This window comes from Trachemys scripta, chromosome 16, assembly GCF_013100865.1.
Source record: "Trachemys scripta elegans isolate TJP31775 chromosome 16, CAS_Tse_1.0, whole genome shotgun sequence".
Classification (NCBI taxonomy): Eukaryota; Metazoa; Chordata; order Testudines; family Emydidae; genus Trachemys; species Trachemys scripta.
The window spans coordinates 2,793,735-2,809,318 of NC_048313.1; the positions used below are offsets into that span (position 1 = coordinate 2,793,735).

At 52.8% G+C, this 15,584-nt stretch overlaps 1 protein-coding gene across 4 annotated transcripts in view; it reads left to right on the forward strand.

Annotated features, from left to right (window-relative positions):
- Positions 1-14,669, forward strand: part of ACTN4 (actinin alpha 4) — a 35,621-nt gene extending 20,952 nt beyond the window's left edge. For 2 of the 4 annotated variants that reach the window (XM_034791749.1, XM_034791750.1), the window contains exons 11-20: positions 1,350-1,500; positions 3,706-3,814; positions 3,959-4,099; positions 4,546-4,728; positions 5,577-5,711; positions 6,875-7,054; positions 7,578-7,724; positions 8,949-9,029; positions 10,721-10,879; positions 11,947-14,669. In XM_034791749.1, the coding sequence (XP_034647640.1) occupies positions 1,350-1,500; positions 3,706-3,814; positions 3,959-4,099; positions 4,546-4,728; positions 5,577-5,711; positions 6,875-7,054; positions 7,578-7,724; positions 8,949-9,029; positions 10,721-10,879; positions 11,947-12,105 (1,445 nt within the window). In that variant the 3' untranslated portion in view covers positions 12,106-14,669. Of the gene's footprint in view, positions 1-1,349; positions 1,501-3,705; positions 3,815-3,958; positions 4,100-4,545; positions 4,729-5,576; positions 5,712-6,874; positions 7,055-7,577; positions 7,725-8,948; positions 9,030-9,362; positions 9,429-10,720; positions 10,880-11,946 lie in introns of all 4 variants that reach the window. The other 2 variants (XM_034791751.1, XM_034791752.1) reach the window with 2 other exon arrangements.
- Positions 14,670-15,584: the final 915 nt, after the last annotated feature.

Below are 15,584 nucleotides of genomic sequence, written 5' to 3' on the forward strand. Positions count from 1 at the left end.
AATAAGCAGTTCTGTGCAGCAATTTCCTGCCTGCCTGCCTCTGCAGAGAGCAGTCTGGGAGCCATTAGCAGAACGCAGACCCCGGCCACTGCCAGAGGGCCCAGGCCGGCTGCTGGCAGCACCTCCCAAGCAGAACATCTCGGGGAACAGCTGACTGGAACCAAAAGGCATTTCAAGCTGAACAGACTCAGCACTCCCAACTCAAATAGCTTTTAGATTAACACAAAAACACCAATTATGTGGTAGGTTGCCAACAAACGTGGCTTGCTAGCCAGACCCTGATGCTGGGGGTGGGGGGGTGGATGGAAGCTTGCCTTCCAGGGCAGGCTCTCTCTCCAGCTCCAAAATGTGCCAGGAGGAATAGAGCATTAAGAATATGTAATCAGCTCCATTGTCTTAGTTCATGGCACTTTAATTACACCCCAGTTTGATTCGTCCTTGTGCAGGCAGGCAATTTGGAGCACACTTCCGGTGTCTGGCTTCATGCCACAGGCTTCTCTTTGACAGGGGCTATGGAAGGAGAAACGGGGGGTTTCAGCTCCTTCTACTGGCCATGGGTGTCTTACCCTAAGCACTGAACTGCAGTGTCCCCGTGAGCACTAACCAAAGTGAGGCAGGGTCCCATGTTAGTGACCCTTCATCTTCACTCCCTCGCCTCGCAGTCGCTGTGCTGCAAAACTCCTTCGGTGGGGGCAGGCCTGCACTTCGCTGACTTCCTGGCCAGTCTCCCCGTCGTCTGTACATCACTTGTTATCCTGGGTTGCATCTCTCAAAGCTGTAAACTTTTCAGGGCAGGGGCCGCAACGCTGCGTGGCTGCGTCCGCTCCGTTAATATCCTGCAGCGGCCCTGCCCTAAAATGGGTGAGCGCTTCGTGGTGAAATGCGAGTGGGTGGGGCTAGAGTGCGTAGGGACAAAATCTGTTCAGGCAAAGGTGGTGCAGATGGCGGGATGCTGTGTCAGTCCTGGGGCCAGCTGAACCAGGGAAGAGCAGGGTGGGGTGGGAAACTACTGCCCATCTCCCAGCCTCTTCTGCAAGCTCCTCGCCCCGAAGATGGAAGGGGGAGGGGTCAGGACCGCAAGGCAGAATTATTCCTCCTCCTAGTGTCTGACCACGGGCTGCTCCACGTCTCATTAAAATGATGCAATGCGTCTGGGCAGCAGACCTGCCTCTGAAACCCTGCTGCATCCCTCCCTCCCCCACGCTCGTGATGTCTTTTGAACAGCATGTGCTGCTGCTTGTTTAGTACCTACCCCATTCCCGGTGTGTCTGGTGCTTGTCCGGCCGCCATGCCCTGCTTCTGTGCTGTGGATCCGGGGTGTAACGGGCTGTGCTCCTCTCCACCCCCAGGGAAAGAAGCCATGCTGAGGCAGAAGGACTACGAAACCGCCACCCTGTCGGACATCAAAGCCCTGATCAGGAAGCACGAGGCCTTCGAGAGCGACCTGGCAGCTCACCAGGACCGCGTGGAGCAGATCGCTGCCATTGCACAGGAGCTCAAGTACGCCAGCCTTTCTCCTCTGGTATTCCACGGCGGGGACGCCAGAGACCCTGCCCCCTTCGGCCCAATCCTCAGGGTGGTACAGCTCCTAACGTCCACTGATTCCACCTCGGAGGATCTGGGCCTTAGCACGTAGCCTTCCTTATTCCTAAAACAGTGTCCGCACAGCACCATCAAACTCCAGTGTAGCCACCTCGGGGTGGAAGACAACAGTACCCTGCAGACAGCGCACAAAGACAAACCCCAGCTCTTGGTGTCCTGTGGGGGGTTTGTCCAGATAGAGCTGTCAGGAGCTGTCACATCGATCTCCCCACAAAACCCCCCCCACAGTCCAGTGCACGGATCTTGTTCTGCCTGTCCCACCCCAATCTAGTCTGCTCCACTTCCCCCTTTGTTGATCCTAGAGTGTGATCTTACTTAGCCCAGGCAGTGTTGCCCTGAGAGCCTTTGTGCTCCGAACAGGCCGCCTGTACCCCATCTGCAGCCACTCTGGCTCAGGCTTTCAAACCCTCTTGGTTGTTTGCTGTGTACCCATCTTGCACTGGCACAACATTGACACGAGCAGTACCCTCCTCCAGCGAGGGGCCGGGACAAAGAAACACTGTACGATATTTTTGGCGGAGTTAAAATAGTTTTTATAGCTTATGTCATGATCTTTTTTTCCAAGAGGACCTGGCTTTCCAACTGGACTGTTGGGAGCACATCTGTTTGAATGGGGTTCTAATAGGGTTGTTCTCCCCAAAATACACACAGTACCCCCATTGTTCTGTCCCCGTCCCCTCCCCCTCTGTAAGAATGCAGTTATTGTAAGAGATTCCAGCGAGCTGCGGTCTCTTTTTCCAGCCAGATAAACTTGCACACAATTAGTACACTGAGAGTCGAAGGCAGGGCGAAGCCATGAATGGAGCCCTTATTCCAGTGGCCCGAGTGGCAGAGAACCTGGAAACGGAGATGTGTGGCTTGGAGCATTACTTAATGGAGAGAGCCCCCCAGTGCAGAGCCCGCGGAGGGGGGAGAGAGCAGAGGCGGCTGTGTGTCCTGGAGCACAGTCTATTCCCATGCATGTTGGGCTCCTTGGACAAACCACTGGGCCGCTTTCTGTAACGTGCCGCTCGTCGGAAAGTGGGAGCGCTCTGGAGTGACTTGCCTGTCCTCCCCTTTCAGCTGGCCTTTAGTCACTCTCTCAGGGCTGCTTTTAAAAACAAAGCTCTCCCTGCTAGCTCTGCCATCATCCCTCCGTCTCCAGGACGTTCCACTCCCCCTGTTTCTCACGCAGCTTTAATCTCTCCTCCGGCCCTGCCTTTGAAGCATCCTGGACATGCAGCAACTTGTAGCCTTCCAGCGGCGCTTTTGGAACTTAATGTATGGGCAGGTTGAGTCTGTACCATCGTGGGGGCAGGGCACGGCCCTGGCTAACTCCTCTGTGGGGAGTTGGGGGACTTTGAACCAGCAAAGCTGCTAGGTTGTCGTGCAGCTTAACCTCCCGTTGACTAACTGGCCATGCTGAAAGCGGCTGCGGAGCAGCCTGCCTCCAAAGAGCAGTCGCTGGGTACGTCTACACCGCACCGCCACCCGCTCACGGCAGGGCATAGAACACATGCACTGCGTGCTCCCAGCACGGGTATAAATAGCCGCGTCATGTTCCCAATGGGGCTCTCTCTCCCATCTACACTGCTGTTTTTAGCAATGTCCCACGGCTTCCCTGCCAGAGAGAGGCTCCAGCAGAAAGACAGCGGAGAAAGGCTTCGGCAGCTCTCCGCTGCTGCCTCCCCGGCCAGAGCCTTCACTGCTGCGTGTAGCTGGACGTGGCAGTGTGGACGCAGCCTGCTCGTCACCGTAGTGTGTGGCTACTCATATCCTATGTGCTGTTGCCAGTGTAGACAAGGCTGCTGCAGTGGGATCTCTTTGCGAGAGGAAGGTGGTGGTAGCTGGTGGGGGTTGCTGCCTGTGCCATCCTTAGACACATCCCTGTAACCTTCCCCCGGATTCCCCAGCCAACTAGGTTTTGCAGTGCCCTGACTAAGAGGCTGGAGTTGGAGAGGAGCCAAGCCATACAAAGGTCTATGAAGGAATGAGCCACTGGGGAATGTCAAACTATTTTAGCATGCAAATTACTGCACTTTATGCAGCCCCACATCAATTCTGATCTGTACTTGGCCGTGTCCAGAGTCACTTAATACCTGTGTCCTTCCCCCTCCACCCCAGTGAGCTGGATTACTACGACTCCCCCAGCGTGAACGCTCGGTGCCAGAAGATCTGTGACCAGTGGGATGCTCTGGGGTCCCTGACCCACAGTAGGAGAGAAGCCCTTGAGGTAAGCAAATGTCTGCCACGTGCTGGCTCTGTGCTCGACATCCCAGAGGCAGAGAGGAGGAAATGGTGCTGCTGAGACCTCCTGGGGGGAAATTCATCGGTATCTGTTCCTAACTTAGCTGTGCCCTGTGTGTCACCCCTGCAGAAAACAGAGAAACAGCTGGAGACCATCGACCAGCTGCACCTGGAATACGCCAAGAGGGCAGCGCCGTTCAACAACTGGATGGAGAGTGCCATGGAAGACCTCCAGGACATGTTCATCGTGCACACCATAGAGGAGATAGAGGTAGGAGAGGCCAGGCTTGCCGCAGATGAGCTGGTGGTCCAGTGAAAGCAGAGATGCTGTACTCTGCAGTTTTCTCCCCAGGTCTAGAAGGCTGGTCTGTCTGGCTGTGAAGAACACGTGCTGCTTTTTGGAGAGGCACTTTGGGGTTTTGTTGCTACTCGGTTTCACTGCCAGGTTCTCGGGCATTAGCCTCACGCTGCTGCAGTTAGGAGGGTCGCTGGAATCCGGAGCATCTGTTTTCATGGAAAAGAGATTCAGACATTTGAGCTTGGGTAAAATCTTCTCGCCCAAAGCTTGTGTTGGTCCCAAACTCCCAGACAAGTGTGAATGCAAGCTCGGCGCTTTGCCAGGCGGCAGGGGCTCACCGCACCAGGTGGGGTTGGGCTCACAAAAATTCTCTCTCCATCTTCTTGGTTTTCAGCCCTTTGTCTAACTGTGTCTTCCAGGGCCTGATTGCAGCTCACGATCAGTTCAAATCCACCCTGCCGGATGCAGACAAGGAGCGCGAGGCCATCCTGGGCATCCAGAACGAGGCTCAGCGGATTGCGGACTACAACAACATCAAGCTGTCTGGGAACAACCCGTACACTTCGGTTACCCCGCAGATCATCAACTCCAAGTGGGAAAGGGTGGGTACATGCTGCGGGGCGATAGCTGCCAGGGTCGCCTGGAAATGCCCAGATTTACAATCCCCTCTTGACATACATGGGTCATTATTGACTGTGTTTGTAAGAGGCTGCAATTGTCCCGGGCTGCCCCCGCCCCCCTCAGCTTGATCCTTCTCACATGGGGAGTGCTTTGGACGTTCATCCTCAAATGGTTCTTCTAAAACTTCCTGTCCCACTCGATGGCAGCCATGTTTCCAGCTAGGGGCGCCTGAGCACGGTCGGCGCTTAGCGTGGCTGATTTAGAAGCAGCAATACCCTGGCTGTGGAGCAGCAGTTTTCCAACGGTGGTCTGAGGATCACCGCGCTGGGGTGACTCTCACTGCTGGCTCTGCTGCCTCGTGGCTAGCAGCTGCACTGCCTTTGAGACCCCCGACGTGTCTCTAACGCTACTGTGCCATGCGCACAATGGCTGTTGTGGCCAACAGATCACGGCCGCGAACGGGAAGGTAGGTGTGACTGGGAACAGCAGAGGTGCCCATGAAGCTTTGCTGTAGAGCAGTGGGCAGGTTGGGAGCAGGTGCTTGGTCAGGATTTTGCTGCACAGTTCAAACAGTTGCCCTGTGAGCGGCATTTCACATGCTTCACGTGGTGACTGCCTGGGCCTGGCCTTCAGCGGCTGTTACAGCTGAACTTCTCCCTGCTGACAATCAGTCTGCTCTTCTGCAATTGAAACTTGGATCCACAGGGCTGGGAAGAGGCCATGGCCTGGGCACATCCCTAGGCCAGGCGGGCACTTGGCAAATGCTGCTTCTCCAGCACGGACCAGTGCAGAGATGATTGGTTTCATGGGCGTTCCTTGTTCCTCACAGGTTCAGCAGCTGGTGCCCAAGAGGGACCATGCTCTGCAGGATGAGCAGAGCAAGCAGCAGTCCAATGAGCACTTGCGTCGGCAGTTTGCCAGCCAGGCCAACATCGTTGGGCCCTGGATACAGACCAAAATGGAGGTAAGAGCTCAGTTCGCAAGAACTGCTTCCGGCTGCGGGGCAACCAGAAACTCCAGCTTCGGATCCCTGAGTGCGGGCTTTAGGCCATTCCAGCTACACGGGGGCCGCACTTGGACTCGAGAATGACCCAGCTGATCATCGATTTGCATCCTCTCAACATTAGAGTTAAAGTGCCACCTAGTGTCCAAACAGCAGCATTCAGAACCATTGTCATCCCGCTGGAGCAAACCATACTGACCTTGTCCACCTGCCTCTGGCAGGGTCCTGCTGCAGAGAAAGCTAAAACTTCCTCTTCACTGCAGATAGCCAGTTCTGTGCTGCCTCATCCCAACTGTGCTAGGAAGAAATTTCCCCGCTTGCGATCGCACAGCCGCTTTCCCTTATCCAGCACATTTAGGGCACCCCTATTCCAATATAAAATAGGGGGTGTATTTACAGCACTATAGCTATTCCAGAATGAGAGTCCACCCTGGGGTTATTTCATGATAGCTGTTCTGGTCGATTTCCCCATATAGCGAAGCCCTAAACCTGACCTGGGTTAGCTCTTTTTATACTTCAGTCCCCTAAACTTCTGGTAGTGTCTTGAGGTGCCATATAAATGCAAGTTATTTCCTGGCCTTACAGTGCTCTGAGAAGGGACAGTATGTGCAACTGGCATCTTACTCGATAATCAGCTCCCTGTAGTCCGTGTTCGTACAAACAAGTTCATATTCCCGTGAGTCCTGCAGAGCCAGCCCATCTACGACTCAACTGGATTTTCTTCCTGTTCCCTCAGCTGGATTGCTTCCTGATTTCCAGTCAGCTACACCTCTGTGTGCTCCTTAGAACCATAGAATCTCAGGGTTAGGAGAGACCTCAGGAGGTATCTAGTCCAACCCCCTGCTCAAAGCAGGACCAACCCCAACTAAATCACCCCAGCCAGGGCTTTGTCAGGGCTCGAAGGCAGAAGGGCTGCACAGGTGCCACAGAGGGCAGAATTAGGCTTGCAAGCCCTTTGTTACTGGTACGAGAGCAGGAAGGAACCCAGCTTGGTTCTTGGGGGGCGCCAGGCTGAGTCTGCAGGGCTGGCCCAAAAAGGGCATGATGAGTACACCATGGTGCGGAGCTCAGAGATGTCCCATCATGGAAAATGACCAGCTGCTTTCCTTTCCCCTCCCATATAGGAAATAGGGCGCATCTCCATCGAGATGAACGGCACGCTGGAGGACCAACTGAATCACCTCAAGCAGTACGAGCAGAGCATTGTGGACTACAAGCCTAACATCGACCTGCTAGAGCAGCAGCACCAGCTCATCCAGGAGGCGCTGATCTTCGATAACAAGCACACCAACTACACCATGGAGGTAGGGTCAATGCTCAGCCTGCAGCCAGACCACCCTGCGCAGCTAGCCTTTGCCAGGACCATGGGAGTGGTTTGTTAGCTAGCATGCAGTGCTAGGTGCTGTTCTGCCACAGTAACCATCGCTCAGGTATAGCTCACAGCAATCTGCTTTAAAGATCAGGGTGTTAAGCCAGATCCAGTGCGGGTGACTGCCTTCTGCCGGCAGTTTTGCATCGATCCAATATTCTCCTTCCCGTCTGTGTGATCTTTATATGTTGCATATAAGTTTAAGTGTAAAAAGCTCCATATAGATGCAAAGTATCTGCGTTAACCTGGCACATCAGGTGCTCTTAGCTAGAGGGGGGAATCTCTCTTTAGGCATTGGAGCCAGTGTGTAACGTGCTTCCATCACTGCCAGCATGAATCGGCCCTTTTAGAGCTGTGTAACTGGTGCCCCTTTGAAGAGGCTCCCAACTTCTCTGGGGTATTGTCAAGTCTCCTGGAGCTCGGTACCCTATTAACTGCCTCTCTCCTGGTGACCTCAGCATATTCGTGTTGGCTGGGAGCAGCTCCTCACCACCATCGCCCGCACCATCAACGAAGTGGAGAACCAGATCCTAACCCGCGATGCCAAGGGAATCAGCCAGGAGCAGATGCAGGAATTCCGGGCCTCCTTTAACCACTTCGACAAGGTAGCCAAGGGCTCCTCAGACGTGACTCCCAGCTGGGTGTGGGGCCAAAGGCAACTAGGGTGCTAATGCTGGTGATAGCTGCAGGGTTTGGTGTCACCTCCTCCCCTCTTACGTGCTAGCCTAGTGCTTGCTTTTTTCCCGTTGTCCCAGGAAAAAGAACAGACCCCTCCCACTTACTCACTGACCACCTCTAGTACTTCAGCAGGAAGGAAGGTTAGATTGGGGGTTTTGTTTATATGAGGAAAAAAAAAAGTGGAAAAAAATTAACTGCTTTCTCGCAGAGGGGGAGTCCCAGCTGTGCAGGAGAGATGGAGCCATGGGCAGCTGTTCTTCCATGAAAGAGAGAAGTGGGAGGTGCCACTGGCTTGGAAGGGAGGCCAGGCAAAGAACTGTCCCACTGAAAATCCCCTTCGTCCTCTCTAAACAGAGTCACGGAGCCAGCTTTAATTGCTCCAGCAGCTGACTCAGCCCCTACCTGCCCGGGTACAAGTGAAGGAGACTTGTTCATAAGGAAGTGGCTTTAGAGCTTTCCTCCCCAGGAGCCGGGCGTATTACGAGAGCTCCAATTGTCAAACTAGAGAGCAAGGGTCAATGTTGCAAAAGCGCCCAAATCCGCTTTCCAGGAGTAACTTTGAGCATGAGCCCAACTGAGTTTCAATGAGACTTAGGTTCCTAAGCCACCTCGGCACCTTTGAAACCATTCTCCCAAATGCCATGGCTGCTGGATCCATCTCAGCACTGCTACCGTCTCCTGAGGGTTTTGCTCTCGTCGGGCCCCGTCAGTGCATTGCAGAGCCAAAAGGGGCGAGGCTCTCAGGAGGAGAGCGTGCATTGGAGCTCATTGAGCATTTTATCCATTGCTTTCGTAGCTGAAGTTCCTTGATGAAGTGCTAGCTGTTGGCATGTGGCAGCCCCCTCCTGGGGTAGGCCTGTCTTGGGCATAATGCCTAAGGATGTAGCACGCTCCTTCTGCACGAGGCAGGCTGCATCCGGGGTTACAAATTAGAAACAAGCTCGGTCTTAAACCCCTTCCCTTCTGAAGCAGAGAGTTGATTTCAATTCAACTAACGGCGTATTTTTTCCCTTCTCCCTGCCCCTCTCATGTGCATGTTGTTCCTCTCCACCCCAATGTGCATGCCATCGTCTCTGTGAATCCCGGTGCGGCCACCTCGCCACGCTCTGACCCCCCTTCATCCTGCATGTTGTGTGGTTCCCCGACGGCAGGACCACGGCGGTACCCTGGGACCTGAGGAGTTCAAAGCCTGCCTCATCAGCTTGGGATACGATGTGGAAAATGACAGACAGGTACCGAGCGTCATTACTGCACAGCCTGCCACTGATAACTCAATTAACATGATCTCTTTCTCTCTTCCTTCACCACATTCTTCGCTCCTCTCCTCTGCTCCTCCAACCATTTGTGTGTGTTCAATTCTGACGTTCAATCTCCACTCCTCCATCGCCTGGTCACGTGCGGCAATTTCCACAATGCTTTCTTAAACTAAACTTCTCTCTGCCTCTCTCTCCCTCCATGGGGCCCTTTCCTCTCTCCCCACCCCCTGCCTTCATGTCTTTGCATGCACCGTCCATCTGCCCCTCTCGGGGCTGGCCCTCTCCTCCTCTATCATGCCCTCGGAATAGAAGCGCACAGGAAGCATGGACACAGATGACTTCCGAGCTCTCCTTATCTCCACAGGATACAGCCTGGTATGCTATCCACTAACTTGTTCCCTTCTTTCTCTCTGATCTTCTCTTATGGCATGAACCTCAAGCTGTGCTCTTGCCGAAGTGCGGCGCTGATACACTCAGCGGTGACAGACTTGCTTCCGGGGGCATTGTCCGTTAAAAGGCAGTTCTGCTGAGAGGTGACCAAAGGCCCTGCTCCCTGGGTCTCCCAGTTTCACCCGCTGAAATAAGTTTTCACTGCTCTGCAACTACTGTAGAGCCAATGTGGAGCCTCCCGCTGCCTTGCGCAGCACGATGCTCAGCGGCGAAGTCTCCTGTTGAGAGATCTGTGTCTCCTAGTGATGGACGAGGAGAGCCCAGGTGGAGCTGGCAGCATCCCCACGTTAGGAAAATCCTTTCGTAAACTGTGCTGCTTTGCTCAGGGAATCAACACGAGAGCCCACGCTGCAGCTTAGTCACGCTCTGATCTAGCTGGGTTTAAGGTCTCTCTGCTGGGGGGAGTTGATACTCCCATCTTCCCATGCATTGAGGATAGGCACTTGAATAGAACTGCTCCTCCCAGTTGTGTGTGCTGTGCAGCAGGTCCTGGCCAAACTTCTGCGGTCTCATTAGATGGGTGGTAGAGTCCTGGTCCCTGGGGTGCAAGCCCAGCTGAGCCCCTCTGCCAAGGTGGGACTGGCTCACTGCCAGCTGTTCCTTGCCTAAGATCTCCTGCGTACAGATCTGCCCCTGGCAAGCTGTTCAACACATGTATAAACTGCCAACCATTTTCCTAGCCCCGAGGACTCTAGTCTTGACGGTGGTGGTCAGAGCGGGTGTGAGAACAGAGCACGCACCCCGTGATGAGTTCAAAGCAGACTCCCATGAGGGCACTGCTTCTGCCTCTGTCAGCTGGTGCGCGCTAGCGTGCAGCAGAGAATTGCAGTGGCATTTAAGCACCTCTATGTGAAGAAGGGGGTCTCGCCAGAGAAAGCTGTGAGGCCTGTAAAAGCAGATAACAGACGGGCATGTGCTTCCCATTGCTAGTCGGGGAGTGGGGGCCAAATGATTCCAGCTGGAAAAGGAGCTGGGGTGCAGATAGCGACTCTCTGGTCCTTCTATGCCTGGAAAGATGAATGCCGTTGGAGCTGGTCTTGCTGCCCAGGCGTCCGCGCTCTGGGGGCTGCGGGAGGCTCAAAGATTTCCATCCTCGAGGGTCTGCTGCTTTCGCCCCCACCGGGTGTGTTCGGCTTCACCCTTTCAAGCCCCCCTCCTGCAGCTGTGCCTGATCTGGTCTCAGAATGTCCATTAAATCTCCTCCTCCGCCTGTGTAGGGAGACGCCGAGTTCAACCGGATAATGAGTGTTGTGGATCCCAACAACAGCGGGATTGTGACCTTCCAGGCCTTCATCGACTTCATGTCCCGAGAGACGACTGACACAGACACAGCTGACCAGGTCATTGCCTCCTTCAAGGTCCTGGCCGGAGACAAGGTGAGCTGTGGCCACGGGAGACAGCTGGGGGTGTGCGCTCCGGGCGTGTGCTCCAAGCCATGGCCTTCCTGCTGCTGTCCTGAGGCCGGCGCTGGAGTGGGAGAGTGGAGGGATGGGGACGGTTGTATCCTTGAGAGGGTACAGAAGCTAAGGTGGGGGCAGGGAAGACCTCTGGCAGCTCCTAAACCCTCTCCTTGGTAGCAAAACTGAGTGCCTAGTTACGAGCTTCTCGCTGCCATCCCCAAGCATAGCTTAAGGCATCAGGCGTTGGGAGAGACCAGTGTGCTCACACACGCAGTCCACCGGGAATTCCCACGAGCCTGGGCGGATTTCCAAATCTAGCGTCTGCTGTGCTAATTTACCCACACACTTCAATGCAGCCCTCTCTATCCCAGCACGGGCATTTAGGCGGGGACAGAGGAGCAATGTGTCTGGGAAGGGTCTGTGGAGAGATGGTCATTTAGCCGAAGATCTGTGTCTGTCCTGGGGAGTGGGAAGCTGCTCAGAGTGGTGGCTGTTACAGCCTGTTAAAATAAACCCTGTAAGCAGTTCCAATGATCCTTTCTCTGCTGTCGCTGGGGCTGTCGTTAAATTGAGTGCCGCTTTGTATTGCTCAGACTTTCTTACCGACGCTGAGACGTTAAATGGAGGGAGAAAATGGAAGGGAGTAAAGACGGTTAATCTGAGCTCTGACCTGGAAATTTATCAGGAAGGCTCTTCCGGAGAACAGGAGAGGCTAGTGCCAAGTGAGCCCATAGCCAGAGCAGTGAGCACGTTTAAAAACAAGGCAGGCGGCCTTGGATCCGGAGCCAGAGGAGCTGGTTGAGGATCAAGGTGACTTGATTGTGCTGTTTGGAAATGCATTTCAATGCCAGTTTGAGGACATCGGCAGGGACTAGCTTCAGCCTTCTCTTTCCTGGAGGGCCTGTGCCCAGGGTGGGCTGGCAAAGCAGCAGCCCCTGCACTACATCACTACCTGGGGCTTCTGGCTCAGCCTAGACTGAGAGCAGCTGTCAGTCTGGGAAGAGCACAGGCGTTCAAGGGCTATTTATCTCCTTCCACCCCAGAACTACATCACAGCGGAGGAGCTGAGGCGAGAGCTGCCCCCAGACCAAGCGGAGTACTGCATCGCTCGCATGGCACCATACCAGGGTCCCGACGCCGTCTCCGGAGCCCTGGACTACAAGTCCTTCTCCACGGCACTGTACGGCGAGAGCGACCTGTGAGCTGGTGGCGGCGGCAGCAAGCGCTGGCGCTTTGACGGCAGGAGCGAAGGCCTGATTCTCTGCTCTGCATTTACACACACAAACTGTCCTGCAGTGGTAGGATCGCCCCTCCTCGCCTCCAGAGGATGGAAAGCCTCGTTCGCACTGGGGGAGCCTGGGAGTTAGCCTACATTCCGGTTATTGTTGCATATTATATGAACCATGTACCTATGCAATGATTTTTTTTTTTCCACTTTGCTCTGTTAAACATGTTGGGAGGGCGGGCTTGAAATGATTTTTTTTTTTTCTCACATTTAATTGCTTTGGGATTTCTTGGCAAGGGGGGGAAAAGGGAGAGTCTGAAAACATGCGAGTGGCTCTGGTTCAGATGGTTATTTTTGTTAAATATATCCCGGTCTATTTTTTCAACTGAGCTTAAAAAAAAAAAAAATCTGTCAACTGGTATGTTTTTGAAATTGAACCTTTTCCCTTTGTCTCTGTCTCTCTGCCCTTTTAATTTATGCCACTGTGTAGCAGAAATCCGAAGAGGTTTGTCTGTGTCAATCACCCCAGCAAAATCCATCAGGGTTTCCTTCTTTTCTTAAACCTGCCTCAATCCAGATCTCATGCACCTCAATCCAGTCTCTTCCTCTTCCCCTTAGTTTCAATAGCAGTGATGGTATCTAGCAAATCTCCAGTTACCTGGGCTAGGCAGTATGTGGGATGGGGTGACATGATGTAGCATCCCTTTAACGTAGGTATCGCAATGCCTTCCCTCCACTCCCAGACAGTGTGCATGCAAGAAAAGTAGCTCCCTGCTGCTTCTTCATGGTTATTTCCTTAGTGAAACTAACTAGACTCCCAAGGGACTTCAGTTCCGTCTGAGTGCTGATGTTGCGCCATTGATCCAGCCTGCAGAGGTGTCTGTGTTGGCGGCTAACACGGTACTAGTTGTCTAGTAGCCTCGGGCTTTTTGTGGTTTAATCTTTGCTACTCACAAAATTGTAACATTCCCTTTTTAAAAAATTCGGTGCTACCGTTTTTTGGACTTTGTGGGGAAGCGTATTGAATTGCTGTTACACAGACCAAATTCTGAGATCTGGAGGCAGAGAACTCTGTGCCTTTCCTAGGAAATCTTGTGCGGTGGCTTTTAATTAACCGGCAACATTTAGCAAGAACAAAGCAATAAGGTATAAAGAGACAACCTACTTTATCACTGAACTGTAATCCTGTTTGCATTGTACATACTCAAGTGACCTCTGGCTGTCAGGTAGGCAGACCCTCAAGGGTTGGGGTTTTACATTCTGAACAAGCATGTGTGTGGGGGAGGGGGTTGGGGTGGTCCAAGTGGAGTCATTTTGTATTCACGTCACTCAACACTTGTCACAAATCCACTGCAGTCAACTTCATACCAAGCCATAAAACTTCACTGTTATCGCAGCCATGTTGACCCAACTCTATTGAAGGCTACTGCGACTTAGTGGAGGTTTTCCCATTAGGGTGAGGCACAGAGCTGGTGTGGGCTTGCCAGTAGCTATATTTACACATAATGGAAAGTGCTTTTCCCCTTCCCGCGGTTTTCTGGCTCTTCGGGATCCTTTAGCACACTGGAGTGAGCTGGAGACTCTGGGCAGAGGAGGAAATGACAGCATTAGTTTTCAAAGCCGTTTATAGATCTACACACCCCTGCTGCTGTCTGCTAGCCCTTGGATCTCAGCCACCCTCAGCCACGGAGTCAGTTGCTGCCGTCGGATCCCCATTGCACATATTAGCAAGAGGATCCTGGGAAAAGGCAGCTAAGCACACTTGGCTGCATGCATGTCAGACACAGGCCTGCTAAACTAACCACGCTCTCAGTTCGCAGGGCTGGGACCCTCTCTGCCCCCTGTACACCAGCAGCCTTACCCGCCAAGTCGGAGGCCAGAGCTTTCCAGTCAGAGGGAGGGAAGCCAGGAACTCAAAGCATATAGGAAATAAGGGTTTCAAAGGCTCTTAGCATCGTCTTCGAAGAGCAGGAATGCTAGCACCCCCAGTCTGTTCGGCTATCAGAGCAAGCGCCCTCGCCAGTTCACTACTGGGGCATCTCCTGACACGCTTTTTCACAACTATCTTGGAGCAGGATTTTCTGAGGACCAAAAAAATCAACCTTTTTTTTTAAAAATTAAAAAAAATTCATAGGGTTCCTATTTACTTTATTAACTTACGGATTTATTATATAAATATATATTCACCTAGCATCGTATATTACAGTTTTTCTTTGTCATGTAATTAAAATATTGCTGATTATTGTAACAATGGAAACTGTAACATTCCATGCCTTTGTCATTCATCCTCGCTCTCCCTCTCCCCTCCCCCCCCTTTGGCATCGGAGAACGGTAGTCATGGAAGCATTTTATTGTGTTCGCTACTGAATGTCCTTCAACGGCTGGGGGGGATGCAAATGTCCGCAGGTAGGAAGACAGCAATAGGCAGTAGTCAGCTTTTATCTGCCTCTATTATGTTCTAAAAAAGCTTTGAGGTTTCTGGGAAACCAGCCCTCCTCCCTCTTGGGACAGGACAATAAAATGTGTAATATTTTTAAGGATGATCATATGTATCCTTTCTCCTCTTCCTCCGAAGTACACTTTACACTCCCTGTTGGTCACTCTATTCAAAGCCATAGGAGAATTGCAAGTATTGACACGGATTGAATCTTCTAACCAGTGATAATCACTTTGAGTCTTCAAAGCATCTTTCAAACACTGCTCTCCCCTCCCCCTGCATGGAGGCTGGAACAGTGTTCTCCCTGTGTTGCAGGTGGGGAAACTGAGGTGCGGAAGGGAAGTCCATGCAGTGAGTTGGAAGCAGAACCAGATTCCTGATTTTGCCAAAAGCTAGGAATGGGTGACAGGATGGATCACTTGATGATTACCTGTTCTGGTCATCCCCTGGCAGTGGCCACTGTCAGAAGACAGGATACTGGGCTAGATGGACCTTTGGTCTGACCCAGTATGGCCGTTATGTCCTGTACTTGGGTCTGTATACCACACCTCTCCCTGGTACAAGTCTGATCCAGTTTCACATTGACTCTAAGCTGCTCCATCATCTCATGGGTATTCAATGTCTTCTAAGTGAGATTAATTCGTTCCCATGTATTGGATCCATCACATCTAGAGTCCTTTGCATGAGGCTAGGGGACCTCTCAGAGCTGGGAACTTTAAATGCTTTGTGAAAAACCAGACACAAGAGTCTTGTTTCCAGTGTCTGCCTGGCCCTCTGGAAGAAGTGGCTGGAATGGGATTGTGTTGGAGGGCTCATGTTAGAAGAGAGAGAGCTGGAGAAAATCTAGTTTGATTCAATGGTGCCAAAATCTCATTGGCGTACTGCCCACATGGGGGGACATTTAATTTCATTTCCCCTCGTAAATTTGGGCAGAATCCAAACTTGAATGAGGGACAGGAAACCAAGCTCCTGCTGAGTCTGGAGCGGCTCTAGCACTGTGGGCAGGTTCTGACGCAGGG